The sequence below is a fragment of the Tympanuchus pallidicinctus genome, unplaced genomic scaffold, assembly GCF_026119805.1.
Source record: "Tympanuchus pallidicinctus isolate F22 unplaced genomic scaffold, pur_lepc_1.0 scaffold10, whole genome shotgun sequence".
NCBI lineage: Eukaryota > Metazoa > Chordata > Aves > Galliformes > Phasianidae > Tympanuchus > Tympanuchus pallidicinctus.
In genome coordinates, this window is record NW_026294619.1 from 8026219 (window position 1) to 8052838 (window position 26620).

Sequence of the window (26620 nt, forward strand, 5' to 3'; positions counted from 1 at the left end):
TCTTTTCTAGGACAGCATATTATACTACTGACTCTCCACAGCTACAACACGAGCCATTTGAGCATACACAGGCCATGAATACGAATCAATGGAAAGTTTGTTCAGAAACAGAAAACACCTTTTGATGCAACAGAAATGCAAACAACGAATGATAAAAACTGCTCTACTATCAGTGTTAAGGTTGGGTGTACCTGAGTTGGTGAACAGGATAGAAGAAGTATCGTTTCACTTCAAAAAATACTAAGTAGTATCAACCCAAGTAGACTTAAGTTCAAATACTTCTCAATTGTACAGTTGATATCTAGGAGTTTACGCAATGCAGACAGGGAATACAGCAGGAAAAAAAAGGAAGACTACTGGAAAGAGCATTGGGCATTATTTTCTTTTTACCAAGAAGCCTAATCTCTTCAATGTCAGACACCTTGACCGATGCAAATACTGCATTTAGAAAAGCATCCCATAAATACCACAAACCCAATTTCATATTACAAAACAGCTTTTCTTAGTTATAGCTCAATTTTTTCTTCATACCCAAACAATTCTAAATGAGAAATCTTAGCCCCTCAGAAGTTTTAGACCCTCTGGCTCTTAAAAACTTTAACAAAGTCAACACTATATTGAAGTAACCAGATTCTACTCATTTGAACAGAACTTGTACTTTCCAAAATGTTTTAAACTGATTACAAATGTAATTTTACTTTGTACCTTCACTTTATCTTTAAAATTCAATATTTCACCTGAACAACTCAGGAAGTCATCTTGCAGTATTCAAATAGAAAGTTATCTTAAAACTAATTCTGTACTTACACGAAACGTTACAGCAACTTTGGATAATTTTTCCATTACTTCTCTTTTCTAATCAGAGTTAATCAGAGAAAATGTACAGCAATCACTCTAAAAATCAGCCTAGTTATCTGAAGTCCATAATATAGCTCACAAGTGCCAAGATAAAATATTTATCTCACTGGAAACACAAAATTCTTGCACCTGCGCTTGATCAGATAGGTAACTTAACACGATAGTCTGTTTGCTAAAAAAAAAAAGGCAGAAGAAACCAAGTACAGAAGGTACATATAACTGTCTCACGTTATTGCTATATTTCTCTAACAAGTTTCAAAATGATGAGCTTTTAGATATGTACACATGGGATGCTGCAGCAAATTTAGAAAGTTACACATTAGGCAACAAAGCTTGAGAACTCAAAGGTAGAACTAGTCTAAGATGAATTTTACTTTACTGTTAGTAAAAATTTGACTGTTAGTAAAAATTTTTTAAACGTAGATTATATTTCCAAAAACGCTTTCCAATAATACATTTCTGTTTACTTGTACTTGTTCAGATTACCATGGGCTACTAAAATGTTACTTGCTTTATAGCAATGGAAGAATTACAGTATAAAAAATAAATTATGGTTACAAAACTCCTAAGTCTTAAAATCTAAAAAAAAAAAACAAAAAAACCAGCAGTTTTTGAATCTGAAATTCTGGCACTTGGCATTACATTATTTTGTAAAAATACATTTTGATATAAATAAAATCTCAAGTATGTAAAAGAATATTATTAGGAACCTGATCTACTGTTAATGAGAAAAAAAGGTAAAAATTCACTCCTACATTATTGCAATATAAAGTATTACACAGTTTAGAAATATGAATTTAGATAAACTATGTAGCTTCAGAGATAGTATGTTTATTTGGAAAGCTGTAATTAGCCAAACTTCTCACCTCCCAGGCTTTGTGCTGTACTTCTGCAGTCTTGCTTTCACTTCATCATATGTCAGGAATGCCATATATCCAGGATGAGTCACAGCTAAGAAGTTCCAATTCCTTAAGATTGAACCCCATGGCTAAACAGATCAGGCAAACAATTAAAAAGATACAACCAGGTAATTACATATTTCTAATAAAACTCAAGTCAATTTTTCAAAAAGACCCACAATGTTTGCACTTGAGCAGAAAAATACACACTTTTGGTTAAGGTCTAAGAAGCAAAAAAGATTGTCCTATGCATTCAGCTCTGGTGCAAGGATTCATTAAAAAAAAAAAAAAAAAATATCACAGAATAAACCTAGTTTGGAAAAGACCTTAAGTCATCAAGTCCAACCGCTGATCTGGTCCTACTCCCCATCACTACACCATGCCTCTTAGAGTCACATTCACACATCTCTTTAATACCTCCAGGAATTATGACCCTACTACCTCTCTCAGCAGTTTGTTCCAATGCATGACCACCCTTTCCATGAGGGCATCCCTTAGACATCTAATCTAAACCTGTTCTAGTACATTTTGAGCCCATTTCCTCATGTCCTATCACTTGTCACCTGTGAAGAGACCAACACCCTCCTCACTGCAACTTTCTTTCAAGGTAGATGTAAGTGAGTCATAAGGCATCCCCTCAGCCTCCTCTCTGGACTAAACAACTTAAGTTCTCTCACTGCTCCTCGTGCATTCTGTTTTCTAGTCCCTTTACCAGCTTTGTTGTTCTCCTCTCTGCACGCACTCAAGCAACTCACTATCCTTCATGTATGGAGGGACCTCAAACTGAACACAATATTCAAGATGCAGACTGGTCTCACCAGAGCTATGTACAATGGGAAAATCACTTTTTTCTTCCTGCTGGCCATATTTTTTATGCAGGCCAGGATGGCTTGGACTTCTTGGCCACCCAGACACGCTACTGTCTCATGTTCAGCTGGCTGCCGATCAGCACCCCAGGTTATTTTCTGCTGCCAACTTTCCAGCCACAATTCCCCAAGCCTAAACCACTTAATGGGGCTGCTGCAACCTAAGTGCAGCATCCAGCACTCAGCCTAGTTAGATGTCATGTACTTGCACTCAGCCCATCAACCTAGCCTGTCCAGATCCTGCTGCAGAGCTTCTGACACTCAGGCAGATCAACACTCCTGATGAACTTGGTGTCTTCTGCAAGCTTACTGAGGCAGCACTTGATGGCTGAATCAAGACCATTTTAAAAACATAAAAAATAAACAAACAAAAAAACTTGCCCCTATACTGAGCCCTGATAATAATATATGGATAAATATTTTGAAGATTTTGAATTTGCAGGATCTCCTGCCCATAGCCACATAAAATATTAAGTACATAATTCAGTAGGAACCTGCAGAGCATGATACTATGATAGTTTCATAAAAAACAAGTGAGCTTATTCTTGAGTGGTTCTGAGGCATTCTTGTAGTTAATGATAAGTAACATTGAAATGAGGCCTAATAAAGCTACTAATTTGAGCTGTGATTTCTTTCCTTATTCTTTATTAATTGTTTTCTTCAGTTACCATAAAAATATTGCAGTCAGAAAGCAAAACAAATACTGACAAATTCTGAAGTATTTGTTGACCTCAATAACAAATGCTTCACAAACTCGGTGAAACATAACTGATATGCTATTACTTCAAATATAAAGTATTCCTCCACCATAAAAGATGAATGATATTTAAGGCATGGATTAACACAAATATATTATGTGTTCATAGCCAGCATTTGAAAAGATAAGAAACTGCCTCTCTGTGGTTGAGAGATGTTTATTTATATATTTGTCAAAAGATCAGGGCAGGAGAAGTCAAGCAACAGACAAGAGACTATCATTACTGTGTAGTGTTACTGTGTATCCTGCAAATTCCTTCTAAAAGGGACTTCTAAGGGCTAGTGAGGCAGGGAATAAATGTCTATTTAGGTGACACATTTGAGCAAAGTATTGTAAAAGTTCAACTTGAGATGATGACACATTCCCTAGGCAAACCCTAACCACCGCTTAAACATGTATGAAGACATGTATTTTAAAATCTTCAAGTCAGACTTGTGGAACAGAACAGTAAGGTTTCAGTACTGAGGTCAAATGAGGAAATTTGTACAAACTATAAAGGAGAAAAATTCACTTCTGTAGATGTGATACCACATCTTGTCATCTCCTTTCTACACACTCACTGAAGACGGATGCCAGAAGCTTAATCACACTGAAAATGTTAGTTACTCTAATTAAAGTAAAAAGGGAGTTGAGCCTTGCCCCTTCACCACACCGACATTGACATTTCTATCACAAAAACGCAACATACCTTCACCTTTTGTATTACTCAAGTGCATGTCAGTCAAAAAGTATATTCAAACATTCAGTACTTTGAAGCTTTGTATTACCACAGTACAACAAACCTTAGGTATGAAGTACATGATTCCACCCATTAATCCCCCTAACAAAAAAGAAAACAACAAAAAACAACATCTATGCAAATTTGTTGGTTAATCATGAGTATCAGACTTAAAGTAAACTGTATAATCTTCTAATGCTTGGATTCTCCTCAAATTAATCCACTACTGCGATACATGTAAATGATAAGACACTAGGTCTGCAAATTAACAGGCAAGAACTCTAAGCTTGTCTTTCAGACACAAAGATTATTAGAAGAGTGGAAATTTTAAATGGTAAAAGATTTGTACACTTCTATAGAAATATTTTTGCTTAAAAGGACAATTTCATCAAACATGGTAACAGTGATGGAATTAGTTCCAAGCACCCACATATACTTCCACACTAACTTTATCTCTGGTCAGAGATAACAGTAAAGTTGTGCACATATACAGTGGTGAGGCAGGGGGAGCAACTTCACTTTTACAGGATCTTCACAGTAAGCAGTCTTGCTTTCTTCAGTGAATAAGCACCATCATAGATTTAGCTTTTCTGAAACAACCCACAGTTGGCAAAGCAGTGTTTTGATTACTTCAACAACTGGGATTTTCTCTCCATGGGTGTAGGCACACATAGTTAAGGAAGCATTTTAAAAACTTGAGAAATAAAATGTAACCTCTGGGAGAGATTCTCAGACCAAGTTCAGTGTAAGTTCACCTCAACAGTTACGCAGCTATTGCACAAGCTGGTAAATTAGTTTGGATAAAGTTTTTCCTGCCTCTTTATTAGATTAAAATTTAATCCTAGCCAATCTTCTTGCTTTACGTATGTCAGTACTGCTGATTTCTTTTTCCTAGAATCAAGCGTAGAAACGAATCAAAATAACCATGGCCTAATAACAAAGTGAAGCAATGCAAATTCATTGGCTTACAGATCAAATTAAATAAATCTCATTTGAGACTACTGTTCTGAACTTGAACAAAATCTATAGGACCCTACACAGGGTCAGAAAAAAAATATTACCTCTCTGATCATTCAATTCTTATTAAATTTTTAATTTTACAGTTGATATGCACATTTAAAACTAATCAAACTAATAAAAGAAACACCTAAGCACAACAAACTTCTTAGCTGTGAGCTCAGTGAAAAAGGTGATCAAATTCTACAGAAAGGAACTTCAAATAAGTGTATTTCATAGCGATGTATACTGCAGCCAATAGGCCTCAGACAATTTGCAGTGAAGTCTGAGAGCAAGATCTGGGCTTGAGTGCTTGCCAAACAATGAATAAAAGCGAGAAACTTTGACAGTAGAAATGGCTCACAAGGCATCAAAGTTCAGACTGGAATATTTGATGATATCAAGCTGCACATAAAGGGCAAAGCTTAGAGGGATTTTGCTTGAACAGCATCAGCGCAGTTTATTTCATCAAAGAGAGCCTCCAAAATTTTATTCAAAGATCTGTAGCCCATGTGACTATTTTAAAAAGCAACCAATATTTGTGGTTAAATTAAACAGTTTTCTTACACCTTAACATTTTCAACTTTGATATAGTTCTGACTCAGACAAGGGAAGAGATTATCAAAATCAAAACTCTAAACTAAAACTGTTAATCATCTGCTGCCAGATCTTAATATATACTTTGTAATGGTCACCCCTCCCAGAAGAGCAAACCCAATAAAGCTAAAGAGAGATTAACACATAACACGTGGAAGAGGGAACAAAAATATGGCATGGCTTTGGTAAAAAAAATAATAAAAATTGTTACTTGAACATAACTGCAAGAGGCAAAAGAGTAATGCAGTAGTTTATTGATGTATGTTGTTTAAAAAAGGAAATGACCAACTGAATCATTGGATAGGTCAAAGATTACTACATACAAAAGAAAAACCTAAACTGACAAATTTAGAATCAGTTCATCTAATACAGATGCGAGCCTGCACAGACTTCTATGTTAACTCAAGTACTCAAAGAATATCTTAGATTATGTTCTGTAGAAGGAGCACAAGATTTGCAGTGGCTTGTAACATACAGACAAGGCTTATTTTAGATAAATATTATCTATTGACAATAATACTATTCCCCCTATTAGTGCTATTCCCAGAGATACTCCCCTATTTTTGATAGAATGAGGAGCATTAATGGGAAAAATCTGTCTATTAAAAAAAAAAAGATCAGGCCTAAACTTAAAAAAAAAAAAAAAAAAAAAAGCAAACATTCTTCATACATCTAGTAGAAACACTGAATCTAAATAGATGTAGATACGAAAATATAACAAAGACACAAAATTTAGATAATTACCTGAAGGTCAATATTTCAAAAAATGTATTTAAGATTAGTGAAACATGCAAACAGCAGACATAAAGATAATCATACTATGTTTGTGCAAAAATAAAGCAGGTGCTGCTTGAATGTCTCTTTTAGATATCAGTTTTTTAGCTGTGGGTGCTGACAAAAATCCACCTTCCTTGACCCCTAGGTAATTGCCACAGGTCACTGAAGTTTTCAAAGTCATGCAAATATCTAACATTTTTAAGTCTTACCTGAAATAACCTAGTGAAGATATCAAACTCAAAAATTGAAATGTAGTCATTGCAGGTCAAATCAATAGTAGATTTAAGAGCCATTGCTTCCAAACCAGAGCTTATTTGATGAACTTCATGAAGGCACTGCCTGAACACTTTCCATGGCACTATAGTTCTGTGAGGGGGGAAAGTAATAAATTTAATGAAAACCCATATTAAAATATGATAACTTATTTAGACAGCAGAGACTGACTTTTGAAGTAGATGAGCATTAATTAGGTTTTTCAACAGACAAAAAGAATCAAGTTATCTGAAAGGAGCCTTTAAAACACAAAGGAACAAAATGACACTTTATATTGCAATGATAAATATTCAAGTTTCAATAGCACAATGATGGAAAACACTGTGGAAACTGAAACATTCCACTATGCAGGTAGAGCAACAAGCCTTGCACCTTCTCAAAGTTAATCTGAAAGACCACTTCTGTTTTTGGCAAAAAACTCTCTTCTTCAGTCTCTCTTCTCAGAATGATAAACATCAATTTAGCATCTACTGCAGTAACCTTTTTCATAACTTAGGCTGTTAAATAGTGGCCAAGAACCTTCTGATAACAGTCGTCCAGTTATCATCACCCTGGGCCAACGGTCGCTATACCCCATGACAGTTACATAGATATTAGAAGACTCTTTCTAAAATTTTCATCTTCACACGTTATGGCACAATGAGGATTATTTTTTGAGAGCGGTGAACACGGCAGAACGTGGAAAATCAGGGTAGAACGAGATTAAAGTTATCTTCCCTAATGCAAACCCACAATCTGTCAAACTCAGTTTCTATTTGTATAGGCTGAAGTAATGTAGATTTGTTGTTTTGCCAACCAAGTGCTTACAACTGGAATCTGATGAGGCTGATCACACTGAAGTACTCCAATTTATCACTCCCAAATCTATGAGAAATTCTTCACTAATAGTTCTTTTTCTCAAGTCTTTAGGACTTCCCAATTTTGCTAAGCCATAGCCCCTTCTCTTACAAAGGTTCTGCCTTGAACTGAGAGCAAATTATATGCTACTTGAAAACATGTTAATTAACCAGTATATAACCACTAATTGATACATAACTATTTTCAGCACATTTCACATTTTCCAAGTAATATTTTTTAATGTTTGCTAGATGTCAAAAGAGGAGACACAGGGCTCACCTACTCATCACTATTTTCTTGCAATTTTTACTAGTTCATGTTACATTATTTTTATAAGGGTCAAGATATCTAGAAAAGCCACAATAAAGCATTTCCTTACATGAAATACATATTGCTTGGTACTACAATATTGTTCAAGAAAAAGAGCAACTGTTTTAAGTTGGCACTGCATAATAAATATTTCAGAATTAAACTACATTAAAACAAATAGCAATTTGAAGTATAACACCAAAGACATTTTCCTATATTTCTACTGAGTCACGCAAAGAAGTCTACACATTACTTGGAAGCTAACACTGAAAAAATCAGACACGATAAACTGCATAGTTTAATAGATCTCAGCAGATACTTTCATCTGTGTACGAAAAACAGGAAACCACAAAGAGCTGAAGAGGGATACCACATCAGATGCCATTTAAGAACGAACGCACATTGAATTTTGATTATGGTAAAGGAAGAATGAAGTGTAGCACTAAGTTCAGAGAACAAAATTGGAAAAGTTAAGTGCTTTTTTGGTGTTAAAGTTGTCTTCATTCAAATGCCTAAGATTAATTTACTTTCTGTAGCCATAGCTCTGAAACATCTGAATCTTTCAGCAAATCACCTGGATGGTTACAGCACTGGAATCACACTAAAAAAAGGGTCAGAAAAGTTAATTAACCCATAAGTTAAAAAACAATAGCCCAACAAGAATGAATTTAGCCATAGTATATTTCAAGAATGAGTTTTTCATGCGTTGCCTGAGACAATTTACTGAAAACATTTCATTAGATTGGATTAGCAAGTATGATCTTTCATCATCCATTCATTAACACCCTGCATCCTCCCCTCCAAACCCCACCAGTGATGGGGAAAACACACAGAAGTCTTCAGGAGCATATGTTTTTTTGAGTTTTGTTTGCTAGTACTTTGGCTAAGATAGAAACCAGATGTTGGGAAATGAGTGATTAGCTAACGAAATAACATCTAAAGTTATCCTGTGGGATTTCTCGAAGAAAATGCATCTAAAATGTGGCCCCAATTTGAAATACAACTAATAACAACAGAATTGTTTTCTGCTGAACTTTGTGGAATATGTCTTCTACCTTCTCCTTTCTTAAACGAGGTGAGAATTGTTTGTTGAAACAAATTTATTCCTATTTCTCAGGAGCTACTTTTGTACCGCTCTCATGCCTAAATACCTTGAAATAGTACCAGCCAGGGATCATTTCTTTCCCAGTGTCTCTCTCCATTAATATGTACAAACTATTATGCTCTTCAGAGGGCTTACAGAGAGCAGACACACATCCCACTCTAAAGCTGTTACTGAATTATCACAAGGTCAAGAATTCAGAAACTTCCACTTCTCTCAAAGAACTAAAACCAGGAGACATTTTAAGCATGTTGAAAACAAAACAAAGCAAAACAAAAAATTCTGACAGGGAAATAAGAGATGTTCAGTCAAAATGCTTCCCGTACTGACGAAGGGGTGAAAGATTTTTGTAGATATTGTGGTTTTCTTGAATGAATATTTTCTTGTGCTTCAGGGGATTCACAACCTTTGAAGTCATCTTTTTATTATTTAAATCTAAAGATTTATTTTAATTGTTTAAGGAGGCTACAGGGTGCCAGAAGTAGCAGGAGAAGGAAGACAACAAGACCAATCAAACCAAAGTTTGGCATTGGGATTGTCCTATTTAATGCTTAGAATGTCATTTCTTTTAGGAAAAAAAAAAGACTTTATAAAAAGAAAATTCTGTAATGAGAAACTGCCTGCAGCATTCAGCTCCTGAGTTATGTAAGATATCTCCTACAGACCTTTCTATGATCCTTGTCCTTATAATATTTCTTGCATCATGTCATAGTGATACCCTGCACAATGCTGGCACAATTCCTTTACTGCTAACAGGTTGACCTGTGGACACTTGCCTAGGAAGAGAAAAGTTAGTCAGCTCAACTATAGCTCTTCTGAAAGGTCTGATACAACTGCCTTGTAACATCAGTTCCCCACAGATTTTGGTTCAGTAAGTGCACTCAGTATTAAGGGTATTTAGTTCTAATTACATAGGCTACTTCTCGCAGTAGAATGAGCATGACCAGAGCTGAGTGGTTGTATTTCATTGAATGTTTGATGCCCAAAGTTAAGAGCTCTACTACACATTCTGAACAGATAAATCCAGGTAAGTGTTTCTGATTTTAAGATGCAGTTTGAGGAAAAAGAAACTGGTCACTAATTAAAAAAAAAAGTGATTCCTACACTATAATTGTCATTGGTGCAACCTCAACTTGAATATTATTTACAGTTCTGGGCTCCATAACATCAAAAGGACTCTAAGATCCCTGAAAGCATCCAGAGGAGTGCAACAAAGCTTGTACTAGGACATGCCTTTCAGCCCTACAAGGAGAGGTTGATAGCACTCAGGTTGCCCAGCCTGAAGAACAGGAGGCTGAAAGGTGACCTTGCTGTTCTGAGCATGGTCCAGAGAAAGGGATGCAGATGGAGGTGCTGGGCTCTGCTCATGGGAACTGATGGCAAGATGAAATGACATAGGGCTCTGCCAGAGGAGAGTCAGGTGGGCACTGAGAAACATTTATCATGAGAGTTGTCGAACTCTGGAACAGACTTCCTAGAGATGCCCCATGCCTTACAGTGCTCAAGAGGCATTTGGACAATGCTCTCAATAACATACTTTAGCTCTGAGTTAGCCCTGAAGTGGTCAACACTGATCAACTTTGAAGGTTCCTCCCCACTATTGTGTTCTATTTAAAAATACATAACATAAAAAACAGCATGTATGTATCTTGTGTTACTTTATTATGACCTACAATTAATTTAAAATATTCAGAAACACAAGTTTAGAAGCAAATAAAATAAGAAGGAAACATGGAGATATATATATACCAAAGTTTTAGGGAATGGTTAATCCATGCAGTTCCTTTGTACTGCTTTTCCCCCCCCATCACCAGAGCAGGAGCAAGTCCACACTAATTGAAAAATTAGAAAAAAAAAAAGATTCTAATTGTCTTTTTTTTCCCCCTGAAAGGCCTTCTCTCGTTCATCTCACCTCTCTTCAATTAACAAAGCTATCTGCATCCTAGCATTTACTTTGGGGTTGTCTTTTTATTTAAGATTCTCATTAAAAAAAATCATTTAAAAAAAAAAAGCGTGTGTTTTAAATATGCCCTTCCCCAATCCTCTTAAAATGGGACTGCTTCCCCGCATTTTTTTCTGCAATAGTAAAATTAGCACAGAATAATAGAATAATAGAATATAGAATATTCTATGGAATCTAATAGAGTTATAGAATTACAGAATAATAATGAATGTACACATGCTCAAATAAAATTACATCCTCAGAAATACTTTCATACAGGATGGTATCCATTTACTATTATGGACACATGTCAAAAGCGTCATTCAATATTTTCAAATACAGTGTTTTAAACGCCGAACAACTTCCACGTATCTAAAGACGAATGATTAGAGTCCAGGACATAATTTTCATACAGTTCAGAAGAGGAATTTAGGTCCTTCTTTCCTTCTTGCCCTGACCATGCGTAGATGGGATTTCCTTAAACTCCATGATATTACCCACATTACTAAAAAGCAGAAGACATGAAAATAAACCTGAAAAGGAAGTAAATATTTTCTGAGAATGTTCGAAGTATAGCTTTTCAGTAGAACTGCAGAAATACAGCTATTCTCAAACATCAAGTGACAGGTTCCCTCTGAACTGTAACAGACCTCAAGTTTGTCTAAGAAGGTAAACATATACCTGTGTAACTTACACTTAATAGTGAACATTTGTCTCCAAGAAACTCTCTGAAACATTGCCAGAATGCACAAAATGAAAAGAGCAGCACTGTGTTCAGAGCAAACTCAAAAATATTCAAGTAAATGCAGACCCAAGTAGAAACAACATTTTTTGCACGTTTGTAGTGAGCAATGTGGATTTTAGTTTATCGTCACTGAACACAGCACTTTCTTAAGACTGTTGCTTCAGGTTTAAGTGAGAGGCCACATATTTTTGTTGCTTCTGAGCTGCAGAGCAAACAACTGACATGCTTGAGGAGCTCAGTCCTAAGGGAAAAGATGAATTCTGCCATATCATGCCAGCGCATTCATTAGAAAGTGACATAATACAGAACAAATATAGATGATTCTAGTGTGAGAGAAGAGAAAGTAAAAGTGAGAAAATAAGCCTTTGGAAATGAGAAATATATACCACCTAAAATATCCAAAGTCATGTAAGTGGACATTGTTGGTGAGACAGTGAATTTATAGTTCCTCTTAAGAGACGCAGGAAGCTTGCATTTCCTGAAGAGTCCCCGAAGAGAATAAACTTATCTATATATTTCCAACTCCGATCTCAAATCGCAATCCAAAGCACATCCATGATTCACAAGTTCTTTTAGCCTTAAAAAACTGCTGTCTATCCTGACTTGCACCAAGAATGTTCTCCTGTCTCACAGTCATGTGTGCCTCCTACTACTACTTTCTTTCTCTATCTTCTGCACATCTAATTTAACCTTATTCTCAGCCACCTAGAATAACTGTGAAGACCACTGTATTTTTCTGTTTATTTTATCATACGAAGACTGCTCTAAAAGTAGTGTCTCCTATTTTACTGTATTGGCCATGACCTCAGAAGTTGATATTTGTGTTACGGCTGTAGAAGTTGAACCTTCCCACCAATATTTCATTACACGTTGTTGCTGCGTGACCGATGGCAGATCTGACAAAATCTGACAAATGCGGATTCTGCCTCAGACTAAGGCTACCAAAAAGCATATTTTGAATGTTGATGATAAGCCAAGGAAACAATCACCTTCTAAAAGCCCCGTTCTCTCTTTATCTCCTTCCCTTTAACCTTTTCTGTTGTCAATCGATCTTTACAGTTATAAACACCACGGGCTTCCACATCACTGCCTCTTCCTCTTTCATCTGTTTCTATCTTTTGGTTTCTCCTTCCACATCAGTTCATACTGATTAGCACGTCTCTGGGCCAGGATGACCACTTCAACCTATAATTTACAGTGTTCAGGCAATACGATGGCTTTTGGGCACTATGAGTTTAACAGGAGAACAAGTAATAATTTAAGGGGATCAACAAGGTGTTAAAATCGAGTTTACCCGAGATCTCACTTCTTGACAGTCAAATGTTTTGAAGTTAAGTCTTGCCATGTGATTTGTGCCTATTTTACTGCTGCTTTTCTAAATCCAAGCAACAGAGGCTGTCTGTTACATCCTGTGCCAAACAACACTAACCACAGTAGAAACAAGACTACTCAAAATTTTGAAGTAGCAATCTGAAATAAAAAACCCTTCTTCAATTGACACATTTTCCCCTGAGTAACAGTTAAAAGTTTGAGGATTCGGATGAGAAAAAGAAAAAACAACCAAATATCAGATTTTTAAAACAGTAATGTACTTGACCCTACCAGTGAAATAATTTCCATTTCCTCAGAAATGAAAAGGTGGGGGAAATCAATGCATCTAACAATAACAAAAATACTTTTTTTTTTTTTTTTTTTAAATATTTCACAGTGAAGAGTAAAACATTAAATAAGAGAATATATGGCACAACTGTGAAAAAATGAAAATATAAGAATATTAGCATTTTGATGCTGATTCATTCTGCAACATGAAGGCAGCCGCAAATCACAAACTTCAATAGTTACAAAGCAGCTGCATGACTTCACCAAGGCTTACAACTAAGGGGCTGGAAAGCTCTGTTAGGTCATCTCGCCCACTCTCATTTTCAGTTCAGGATTGCTCCCAGTGGTATTTTGCACATTTTTACTCAGAACAGAAAATAAGTAAAAGCTGTAAGATGCTATTAAAATGAGTGAGGAACCAGGGGAAATTAACATCGAGCACTATGCAGTGATAAAATGCAGATAATGAAGAAGCAATCAGATTATGTTTTATATCCATATTTACAAGCCACTGGGGGTTACTAAAGTATCTATAAACAAATGTAACTGCTGATTACATGCCTTACAATTTCACAGTTCCACTTAGCATTACTGCTTAGCTGTATACTAAACTCTAATTTGAGTCAGAACAACTATAATGGTAAACTCTGTACAGAACGACCTATGAGCAACTCCACTAAAACCACTTGCTCCAATAACTGTGTTCCAGTAACCAGTACAAAATTAGAAGTCACACTTCCTCAGTTTTACCACTTTCTTGCTTTTATCCCTGTCAAACAACTTCCTGATATGTTATTTAATCTAAAATATTGACCTTGTCCTTGGCGTAAACTCTGTATCATTTTATTCCTTACCTTGTTTTCAAGCAGCCCCAGTGTTTTGTTCAGAAGTCTGTCTTCCTCCTCATAGCCAGTGAATAAATACATCAAATAGCTATGCTCTTGGCCACTGTAGACATTATTCAGCCCTTGGAAAGTTCTCACTTATTGCTGGTTTTTGTTTTCACAATGCAAATCCAAAATTCTCTCTATTCCTTCAACTTCATGACAGCTTTTCCTCAGTCAACCTCCTTGACAGAGTCAAGAGGCCTTCCATTTGGGCACTGCTGACATCACTCACCCTGCGATCTGTGTATATACTGTACTTTGCCCTTACAAAGAAATCAAATAAATTCTTCCATTTCTTCCTTCATTATACTGCTGAAGTCCATTGTCATCCTTCACCCAAATTATCAGTCTCAATTTTCCACCTTGGTTTATCAGTCAGACCCCTCTCTGTAAATACATAAAACCTATATTCTTCTTATCAGGCCCATTCTAAACATCCTATCACTTCTGAGGCTTCCTCATCTCCTCTGAAACATGCATCACTAGAAATACTTACAACTCAAAGGCTCCTGACTAACATTTTATTTATTCTGCACTCTGCCTATGTAAGTGCTGATGATTTCCATTATAAAGTTTGTTGCATCTCTCACAAGCTCCACAGCATTCTCTTGCTCCCAGACTTCCTAGCTACTGATATTACCTACAAGTTTTGTAAAGGTGATTCAGGAATACAAAAATTGAGGAGGGATTTGAAAACCAAGGATTTCTAGAGTTCTCAGCACCCTGTTCTGTTGAAACCATTTAATTTCTTTGCTGAGATCTTCTCTCCACAAGACATTCAAAGAGCAGCTATGTAGGTTCCTTTGGAAGTAATGCCTCCTATTTATGCTCATAGAAACTACAACAGATACAGTGAGCAGAAGACGACTACTTGATAGAGAAAATTCTCCACAACAATATAGTATTTTTCAAGATAATCACCATTACTAGCTATGCATTTTTGCCAGTGGTGAGTAAGAACCTGCATGCCATTCTTGTTAAAATCCGCACTAGTAGAGGTGACCCACTCTTTCACAGCTGCTATGACAACACCACTGCTAGGAAAGTGTTGCCCACACAGTCCATCTTTCATCCACCCAAACAGATCAAAGCCAGAAGGCAAAGGCAGACTATACAGTGGGTATAGTAGAACAGCTCAGCCAAGAACAGCAATGTGCCCCATGATCTTCAGACTGGTCAGAGGCCTGGCATTATCTTGGTGCAGAGAAAGGTTGCCTTCTTCTCCTGTCCGACTCTGGAGGTTTGAGCCTTCAGTTTGGTCAGCATCATGACACGGCAGTCAGACTTAATGGTTTGTCCAGGTTGTAGAAAATCCCAAAAAAGGATCACACATTTCCTATGCCAAAAGACTGCATATCAATTTACCCAATGAGGGCTGTGTTTTGAACTTTTACTCCAATAGGTAATACATAAACTGCCTTTTTGACTCCAGCTCATTTCAGGGAATTAAATCCAGGAAATTGTCACCTTCGGCCTTATATTGGTTCAATATATCCTGACAAACTTGAATACTCTGTTATTTCTGTTCCCATGTGAGCATTCATGGGAGCCATCTGGCACAAACTTTGTCTCCAACATTGCCACCACTGTTTCCAATGCACTGATTCAGCTCCACACACAATTTCCTGGTTGTAATCCACCAATTAATGTGGATGAGCTGTTCAAGATGCTCTTCATTTTGTAGTATGCACGGCTGTCCAGAATATGGCTTGCCTTTCACATTGCAGTCATCAGTGCTGAAAAAACACCACCCACTGCCTCACTGTGCTCACATACATTGTTTGGTCAACATTCCGCAAGCACCGATGAATTTCAATTACTTGTCATTTTTTCTGCATGGAGGATTTCAATGATACACCTTTGCTTCATGCACACTTCCATGTAAGACTGCCATCTGTTACACAGCAACAAGAGGTAAGGGAATATTGGTGGGAAGGTTTAATCTCTACTGCCATTCTACCAACATCAACCTCTGAGGTCATGGGTCAACAAAGTAAATTAGGAGGCATTACTTTCAGAGCAACTGCCATATAAATACACATATATATATACATACATATAAGTATTGTACACTTTCAATAGTTAACCTAGCCATTTATTCTACTAATGAGTTCAAAGTCACATGAATCCACACCTGACTTGCTTTAAACACTGAAGTAATGGTTGCATCTTATATTACTGTTTAATAATGGGCTGAATAAACTGCTACAGCAGCATAGTTTTGCAGTAAGTATTCAGATAGATATATGTAACAAAACTACAAAACTTAGAGCTCCTCACTTGTTAAGGAAGAGTGGTGAAAGACTTCAGATACAGAAAAAAATAATTACAAATTGGGCTCTTTCAAATTATATATTTATTCCTCAGCAAATTAAAAAAAAACTTTATTTCTCAGCAACTTAAAATACGCTGCTTTTTCTTCTGCTACAGTTTATCCATAAGAAGCAAAGGTAAAGTGGAACTTACTTTTAATTTACACTCCATTCTTGAGCAGAATTACTTACTGACCTCAAAATAAGAGTTTTGAAAACAAGCAAGGAGTCCAGGCTAGCCTCGGAAAACAAAAATGCATCCAGGGCATATGTGCTATAATTCCTCTAGCACTTCTTCATTTGCAGCATTTACCTTACAAGACTTGGAGATTTAACAAAGCCCAAGAGGCATACCCCTAGGAGGTCACGTTAAAAACAGATTTTATCATTTGTTTGCAACAACCTAAATCTTCATGTAGGCTTTGCTTTTAGGGAAGTGATACTAAATTATTTGCAAGCTAATTTGTCATAACAGGCCCACTGTAAAAGATGTTGCTCAAAGGCATACCTGCCATATATTTCTAAATGGATTAGAAGTCAATTAATGTTTAAAAAGCTCTGGGCATTTTGTTTAATGAAGAGATTAACTGTAATGCCAAAAAAACCCTTCTCATCTGTCTGAAATACATGTTGCTACATGCTTTACAGTTACTTAAGCACAAAAGTGAGAAAAAGGCAAGGCTCCATGCACATATCAATTCCTCGCTGTTTAGAAGACAGGCAAATGAGTTCATTTTAACAGAAACTGTAGTTGTTACCTAGTTTGAAAATGCAGATAGAACTAAAATAAATAAATAAATAAATAAATAAATATAAAACCAAGGTTACATATGCTGATCTCCTCCAAACTGACAGGATTCCAGAGCATTTTTGGTCCATGGATGCTTTAACAAACATTAAAGTGGAGGTACACACAGAAGGTGTGATGGTACAGCATATGTGGAAAGAAAAAAGTTAAGTATTGAGAATTCATATTTAAGTTGTCTATATTGAGAAATTTAGATAAGAAACAGTAAAAGCCCGTGGTCCTGAAAAGGATTAGAAAGAAGCACTTCAGAAGATGAGTCAAGGAAGAAAAGAGTTAAGTGAGAACAGACAGAAAGGCAGCAGCAGAGCTCAGCTATTCAGATGGACTGATGAAGTTTAAAAGTTCTTATCAATCTTGTTCTGATAAAAACTTATTTGTATGTTACTGTATCCTGCTGTGTGACAACTTGTGCACCTGGTATTGTGTCAGTTCCCAAGGAAAATGGCAGGACCATAAACCTGAAGTGAAACACTTGAATCTCACATAAAAAATATAAGTTAGCAGACAAATGCAAAGAGGAACGTAACAGTGAATAGAGAAGATGAAGAGGCCGATTATGATCAGATAACTGACAGCCAGAAACAGCAGCTTGCAGAAGATGCGTAAATCTCAGTGACAGAAATGGAACTTGCAATCAAGACAGTAGGATAAGGTCATTCAAGGATAGAGTCCAACACAAAAGGAGCACCAGGAGGTGGAGATTTGCTAAGCAAAGGGAAGAAAAAAGAAAACAGAGACGTTTCATGCAGATGATCACAGTTAAATCATCTTTCAAAAATACTTTTTTTTTCTTTTGACTGACACTTTAAAAAGTTCTAAGCAACAGAGACTTAATCTAATCTTTTTTAGGCTTTTTAAAGATATTCTAAGAAATTGTCATAAGCAAGACAAAACATGGCCAAATTCCTTTTCTTTAACAATAACAAAAAAGAGACTGATTTAATTGATCATATTCAAACTACTTATACAAGAATTTGTTAGAAGACTGAAGTTACCAGACCACACTGAAATGAAACCTAAAAGCTAGAAACTAACAGTAGCTGCATTTACACTAGCAAAAGAGAAAAAAAAAAGGAAATGAAACTCTTGTAAATTCACACAGTCAAATTACTTCACAAATGTGCCAACCCACAAGATATCAGACTTGATCATAAAGCAGCTCCATTGCAAAGTATTTCTCTACATGAGAAAGATCAAGCTGTGAATCTTCTATTCACCTACATCTTAAATTCTCACTTATCTACAAGTATCACTCAGCATTCATTTTATGACACACTCTTAGAATACTAAATTTCTCCAAAAACTTCTTTTGATAAAACCTTCCATCATATCTCCAGTTACTGAACCCGTTTCCTGTGACAGAACTTGAACAAAAGAAAACATTACTCATTTACAACTGTAGGTAGTACAAAGAAAAAATGTTCAATATTAAGGAATAAAACAAATTACTTCATTTATAGTAAGAAAGTCATACATGGGATATGAAAAAACATACTGTCCATGACATCAATAATAGGCTCCCAATTCAGACTTTGGACTTATCAAACGTAGAATATACATAATACAAAGTATCGTGACTTGTCACATATCTCACAAAAACAGTTTCTCTTCACCCCAGAATGAAACTAACAAACTTCACGTAAGCTAGTCCAATTTATGATCAGTCGTAAATGCCCTTGGAAGAACTGCCCATGCATTTTTATTCACCTTTTGAATGATTTACAGTATTGCAACAAAGCTGCTAATAATAAATTCACCAATTTCACCTAAATTTAAAGAGTTGGAGGAAAAAATATCTTTAAAATGTTCGGTCACATACTTCAAACTATTTGAGTTTGTGAAAATACCATTCCTTAAGATTACAAACAGTTAATAATCGTGTGAAGCATTTGTACTTACTTGTCTCCAAAGAACTTCCTCCAGAAATCTGCAGCATCTGCTTTGGTGATACGAAAGTTATCACCCTGGAATTGGCCATTTGGAAAAATAGCCTTGATTTCTGCTAGCATGTGGCTGAAGATGAGGGACAGCTTAGTTAAGTTTCTCCTGTGGATTTAATAGAAAAAAGAAAAAAAAAAAGTAATTTTTAAACTTGAATAGATCATTCAGAATCTCATCTATCTTGTATATTTGTGCAAAAATCACCATCTGACAAAACAGAAACATGGTACTTTCTACTGAAAACACATCAAACAAGTACAAAGCAGTAGTATGTGTTTGCATGCACTTCTCAGTGCGTATTTATCATAGGTCTCCCTGAATATAAATCAAAACCAAAAGAAAAACCCCATAAAATTTATTTTTATATGTGACATCAAAACTATTTTAGTCCAGGTTTCTAAAAATATAAATATGGCACATAACTAGCTTTACTCTTCTTTCCTATGACAATTGTATTCTTTTTATTCTATCCAGCTTTTTCATACTGGAGCCACTTCCTATTTTTCTCTTACATGCCTCCTCTTTAGTTAAAGCTTGCTTTCAATTTTCACTGCCACGTTAGAAACAAAATCAAACTTCTTTTTTGGCTACCAGTCCATTTTCATAAGATATCCAGACTTTATGTCAGTTCAGCAAAAAAAATGTATTTTTTTGCATAGAAATCTCAGTTAGTGAAAATAACACTGCATGTTAGATCATCCTTCACTACAGAAAAAACTGTGGGAGATGGTAGGAAGATGAGAAGGAAGAATGATGAAGAAATCTTTAGGAGATTTTCCTTCTGTAGATTTCTTTGGATATGCTAGCAATAAAAAGAGATACTTCCCCATTTGATACATTCAACAGAAAGGACCCAGGAGACTGACCAGCTTCTAAAACAGAATTAGTGTTTTTACATATCTTTAATAACACAGAAATGCTCTGCATCAAACCCATTCATCTGTCATGATCTCCAGTACTACTTCACAAAGCTTCAGACATTTTAATGAAAAATCAAAATAAAATTATGCTTATCAACCATGCAGTTAATAACTGCTTACATACAATATTTTAAATAAATTCAAAGTTATTCATGAGTCCCTAGCCATATTAAAAAAAAAAAAAAAAACAAAGCCAAGATTCAAGTGACAGATTTTTACACGTGCATACCAAACAGGTTCCAAAATACAAATATCAATTCTTCATTCTCAAAATAGCAGAACTGACTTGCCAGGGTCTTCCTAAAAGAACTCTCATTTTAGCATTGAAGTAGTAATTACTTCAGCCAAATTTTTATGCAACTTATAATAGAGATTCCTGCAGAAGCTGTACTGCAGATCTCCCTACAGGTTTTGCTATGAGGGAACACAGGATAAAGACAGCTATTTTGAAAATACAAGCAACTTTAGAAATTTTTAAAAAGGTCTGAATCTAGTGAGGAGGAAGAGTATATCCATCAGAACGACTGTAGGACTAATGCTTTAAGTCCTTTAATTCCTCCAGTATAATCAGATGTCTGTAATTACGATGCTCAACTGTTCCTCATTTTCTGGATTTGTTCCTTGCTATCCCCCTTCCTGTTTCCTTTGTACTTTAATTGCACACACATGTTCTTTATTATTTTATTCCTCAGAACTCAATCCTGATGCACAGAAAAAGCAACAGCTATTTTAATGTGGCTTCATCAGCCTGACTTAGACTCAAGATCAGGCAAGAACCCTCCTATGCCTAGGACGGATGAGAACATCATTCAGCACAAGTTTTAACAGAGCTCTCCTTTGGCTGACACACAATGTGTATGTCTACATTGTCTACAGTTGCAATTTACTGTGCTGCGGGGGTTCTTTTCAGGTATGAATTTGCCAAGTGAACTATTATATTACAAAGCTTGTTGGATTTGTGAGGCTTCAGCAAACTAAAGGATGAAGTCATGCAATGCTCCACCTGGGGCACCCTCCCTGCACTGTCAACAGAAGGCACTTCCTTGCCTGCAGGGCAGCATGTGGCCGCACACACATGCACTGCCTGATAGGCACAGCTGCACGGTGTGGGACCAAATCAACTATTGACAGGAACTTGCCAGCAAACCTCCAGAACAATCATGACAGGACTGCATCTGAACCGCAAACTCTGGCTTGAACAAGCCCAGTCATGACGTGTATAAGCACACTTCTGCTTCAAGTCAATTAGATAACGAGGAGTTGAGAGAAAACTGTCTCTGGTCAATGTTCATATAAATGGGAAAAAATAGTTTAGCATCAAACTAAGATATCTTTCTTTCTGATTGCAAAGCTGAAACTTGACACAATTTAGAACCTTATCTGAGCCTGAACATACACCACAGCGTGTATAAATAGCAAATTCTCAATCATTTGTATATATATGGTATATACATATATATAGCTGTTTCTTCCTTAATTATGGTTCTTCCTGTACTAGATGATTACTGCAAGTTCCTCATATCAAATAATGATAAATTATGTTGCCTTAACATTCCACTTACATATTTTTCTTCAAAACTGTAAAGCACATACTGTACCCTTTCTGCTTAGATATGTTTACATGATACCAGAGTTCAGTTACCTACGGGACATACAAAACTCAGCAATTTCAGGAATGCTTTTCAAGAGTAATGCAAGGTACAGAGATGAAGACATCAGGACAAGCCTCCAATTCTCTCTACCCGTGTACTTTTCTCACCTGACCATGGTCATCCGTTCTAGCATAGGTACTTTAGCTATTCTGTGGAGTGCCTTCCCAGACATCACAAGGTGCATATAACCACCTGGATCCCTCTGAAGCTCTGTTCTCTATGTTAAGATAATTCCTTTTTCTTCCCTCATATCAAGATGAGGATCAGTATCAAAACTTCTCCAGCTTATTCCCCATGCATAAGCGTAAGACAAGGTATTCAAATTCTAACTATATGAAAACTAACAAGTAAACCCACCAATTTTGTCTTGTTGGTGAATAATCCTAAAGAAAGACATTGTGGTCAATTTTAGCCACCCATATTGAGTCTCACTGACAACACAAAACAAAGGAAACCAATCCTGCCCAAGTCAGGTCAGCGTCTCTAACTTAATGCTGGATTGTTTTCTCATTACAGTGTGGAATATTGCAATGCAGAGCACAATGTGAACACAACCTTGTACTGGAGTCTGATGGCACAGATTCTGATTGGCAGAATCAAGCTCTGGAGTAACCTTTTGACATAAATCCCAGCAGGGGAGAGACATCTTAATAGATCATACAGGAGCAACACTTCATTTAAAAAGCAAAAGTTATCCAATTAATAGGGAAACAATGGTTTTAATGCCTGAGAAGCTGCATTCAGGGTTTACGGTTACATTATACTTCCAGTGGCAACCTGGAGCAAGCTAAAGGTGCGCTTTCTTTCCTCAGCTGTTTTGTGCCTGATTTAGAGTAAAAACATCTACTTCATTTATGTACAGAGAATGGGTTTCATGCTGATGAGAACAATCTTATTTGATTCAAATTCCTGAAAAATAACACTGCTTTGTTTTAGAAAATTGAGCTGACATAATCATTTTTCACAATTTAATTGCTATTTAATTGTGGTAAGATTTAAGAATATTTTAACTGTGAATTACAGTAGATCAACTGCATTTTATGTAACAGATATTGTTGGTCTCTTCCACATTATCTGCAACATATTCAACACCTGTTACTGGATGATTTCTCTATAATTCATGGTTAGCTTTGCTAACTCTCTTCTGCTAACTCAAGCTGATGCTATACAACTCAACCCTCTTGCAGAAGTTTACTTCTGAAGTATCAGTTCTTCAATCATACTCAGTTGTTTGTCAGACATGTTTGTACAGTTAATGTCGAGCATCAAATTTGCGTATTCTGGACAATGTATTTAAAGCCTGCTGTAAGCTCTGAATTCACTCCAGAATGCCTAAGATACAAAGATGAAAAATCAAATTTTCAGTTGGCACAAACTTACAGCTTGGATCAGTAAACATATTTTGGTTAGTCAGAAGAAGGAAACATTTTCTTAATTTCAGAATTACCTCCTTTTGAAGTAATAAATCAACAGCAAGTTTTCTGAAAAACAGATGGTAAAGACTGAAAAGAAGAATCTTGAGTTTGTTCACTTTTTTGTAAAATGTATCTTCTGAATCATTTTTCTCTTCAACTTTACAAAGTGAGGGTAGGCTAGAGATTGCTGCAATGATTTCAGAACAGGAGTTTTCACATGCCCAGCTATAACCAATTTGAAAATAAGGCTCACTAATGGAATTATTACAACATCCTTGCCATAACCAGGCCAGGCTGCTAGAGCAGAAGCATCTAGCAGTAGAAGGTCTGAAGCAGACCTGTTCTCCTGGATCTATAAAACAAGAAAGCGAGGCATGACCAGCATGCAATAACACAGTTAAGTTTTGGATGTTTCAACTTCCTAGCTGCTGCATGAAAGCTAATTTTACTTTTGGAAGGCAATATGGTCTAGCAAACAGAATTGGATAGGGAATTAGGCTGTGTCATTTCCTTTCAGTCACTACCCTGATCAATGAGGTGGGGTGAACACCTGTGTCCTGCATTTACTGCCTGCATATGAGGAGGAATGAAATAAAATACTCAGAGCACCAAACACACAGTTGACAGAATCAGCATATAAATAAATACACAAAGCAAAGAATACACCTGGATCCTACATCCTTTGTAATTACTGGATTTCACAAACTATGATCAAAACATAGTGATTTTTAGCAATCTCTAGCTAGATGTCACCCTCAAAATTGAGAACGCATAAGCCTGCTTAAATATTGTTCTACTTCCCTGCTTGCAAATCGCTTTGTCCCATGAAAGTGATTATTTTTGTTTTGAAACTACATACATTTCTAGTCAAAAGAAACATGATATATTAAAAAAAAAAAATAATAAAAAAATCAGACTGTTCAACTTTTCAGAAACATTATTTCAATATCTCTGCCCCCACATACATACTCCCTTTTTCTACGCAGCTATCTGCTATAACAAACAATATATCAAATCTCCAAGTTCATAATGTATCTCAGTTGCAGGCACAGAAAAAAACCAGCCTTTTTTAGGGCTAGAAAGAGATCTGTTTGGCAAACTATTTTCCAGATAGATCTGACAGAGAAGTGGACTAGTCTATCAATAAAGAAAATTCTTCCGCAACTCATACTTCATATACAAGGACAAAGAAAGCTCTGTTAGCTGGCAAAAGTGCAAGTCATAATTGCTCATGAATGAAGATAAAAGAAAGCTTGAAAAGCCTTCAAAAGGTGAATGTTGATTTTAACTTTTAGAATCCAGTCCCCTTCAAAATATTGAAGCTTCAAAATTCAAAGCATATGTATAGAACTCATTTCACCTAATTAGTTATATTTAAAACAGATTTCTGATCCATATGCTCAAGTTGTAGTAAAATACAGAGATCATACAAAATACACAATACTAATTAGAACTAAGGGACAGAATATAATCTCGTGATTCAAGTACAAAAGAGGAAAGTTAAGACCTGGCTCTTCCACTCTGCTCCTTGAGAATTTTTCATTTATATTTTGAGATCCAGGCTTCCAAAACATTTCCTATTTGTACTTTTCCATCACAAGGAAAATCATAGCTGCCCCCAAATGCTTTTGATGGGTTATACTTCTAACATCAACTAATGACAACTGACAAAGAAATGTACTATGATCAGGATAACTCATCCACAAAAAAAAAAATCTGAAGAAATACTCAAATTTCAGATCTACGAAAAGCACACGTATAACTAAGAGACCTATGCGACTAACAGCTCTTGATTATCCAGTACAATCCTTACTCATTTATCCCTTGTTCTCTCCCAGAATTCCCCCTTTCTCAGACAGTAAATACTAACTAACAAAATGGGAATGTTGCTGATTTAGAAAGCTACAGGTGTACAACAGTCATCTAGTCTTAACTAAGGATCCCTCCTTAGCATTTCAGAGGAGGTAAAGGAAACTGAAGGTTCCTGTCAATACGTCTGTGAAGAAAAATCCTGTCTACCATCATTCTTGTCAATTGGTTAAACACTCGATCTGTGCATTCATTATTTTTAAAAGCTATATAAAAGTAGAGTATTGCTCAGAGATCCAAGTACATGGGCCTATATTCTTGGGAATAAGAATAAACATGAGCTCCATTTCCTACTTGCGTCACTGACTTATAGAAGAAATGGAGACAAATGACTGGATTTTGCTTTAGTTTTTTCATCTATAAAGCCTAGGGGAAAAAAAAAAAAAAGACTTTTAAATATGGTGAGATTGTTAATGGATTGTTAAATTCATCATATGCTAAACAAGAAAAACAAGTACAAACTTGTAAGAAACCAGATGTAGACAACTATTTTACTTGAAACCTAAATTGACTGAGCTTGTCAGGAGTAGAAAAGCACTACTCTTCTTCAATTATCTCTCATTAGCCACAATCTGACATACCAGGAGTATTGTGCAAGTCTGCTGATGTTCTGTTATTCATGATGGATACTAAAAGTCAAAAATGGCAGACCGAGGAAGATTTGAGTAATGGTGTTCTAGGAAACAAAGAAATCTGATCACAACATCACCTGAAAGTTTCCTCCATCTTTTCATTTCCTTAAAAATCATGTCACATTGCCAAGAACCAAAATTAAAATTGCCAGATGCTTTATCATTCACCTTACTAGGAATCAGGATGAAATCCTCTTCTAAGGAAAAGATTAATCTAGTCAAGTACCAGATCTGGAGGTTTGGTGGCTCTGCCCATGGCAAGGGGGTTGGAACTTGATGATCTCTGGGATCACTTCTAAGCCAAGCCATTCTATGATTCTAGGATATACCCATCTCTAGTAGCAATGGTGATCCTTTCGTTCTTGTATTTTGAAGACCAGACAAAATTCTTAAGAAATACACTTCATGTTTCAGAAGTGGTTATCATCAGCTTCTCTTGCTTCTATAGGAATTCTCTGCCCCATTTATGCAAAAATAATTAACATAAAATAACTTCGTAGAGGAAATTGAACATAAATACAAAGGAAGGAAAATGCAGAACATTTCTCCAAATCTAACAATACAAACACAAAAGCTGTGTACGTGTTTATTTTCATTTATGAGTTGGTGTAGCACTGGGCCTGCCAACCTCTCTTAAGCAAAGCCCTGTGCAAGGATTAAATTTGATTTTTAACAAACAAACACTTCATACTACAGCAATTATCAATAGCTCTCCTAGGCAGGGCTTCATTGCCCACATTCTGAAAATTTCACTACTTTCAGCTGTATTCAAAGCATGTTATCCAAAGCACATGAATGTCTCAAGGTACTTCTAGATCTACTTCCATCTATTTTCACAGCAGTTGTTGAGTATACTATGAGTAACAGACATATCCAACAAAATGAAAACACTGAGCATTAGCAGGAATT

General features: G+C 36.1%; 1 protein-coding gene across 4 annotated transcripts in view; it reads right to left on the reverse strand.

The window, feature by feature from the left end:
* The window catches only part of CBLB (Cbl proto-oncogene B), a 142122-nt gene that overhangs the window by 62780 nt on the left and 52722 nt on the right, over positions 1-26620 (reverse strand). For all 4 annotated transcript variants that reach the window (XR_008210930.1, XM_052702660.1, XM_052702642.1 and 1 more), the window contains 3 exons: positions 19182-19328; positions 6678-6834; positions 1725-1846 (listed from right to left, as the gene is read on the reverse strand). Coding sequence is in view for 3 of the 4 variants with exons in the window: in XM_052702660.1 (XP_052558620.1) it covers positions 1725-1846; positions 6678-6834; positions 19182-19328 (426 nt within the window). In the remaining variant the exon portion in view is untranslated. The remainder of the gene's footprint in view (positions 1-1724; positions 1847-6677; positions 6835-19181; positions 19329-26620) is intronic.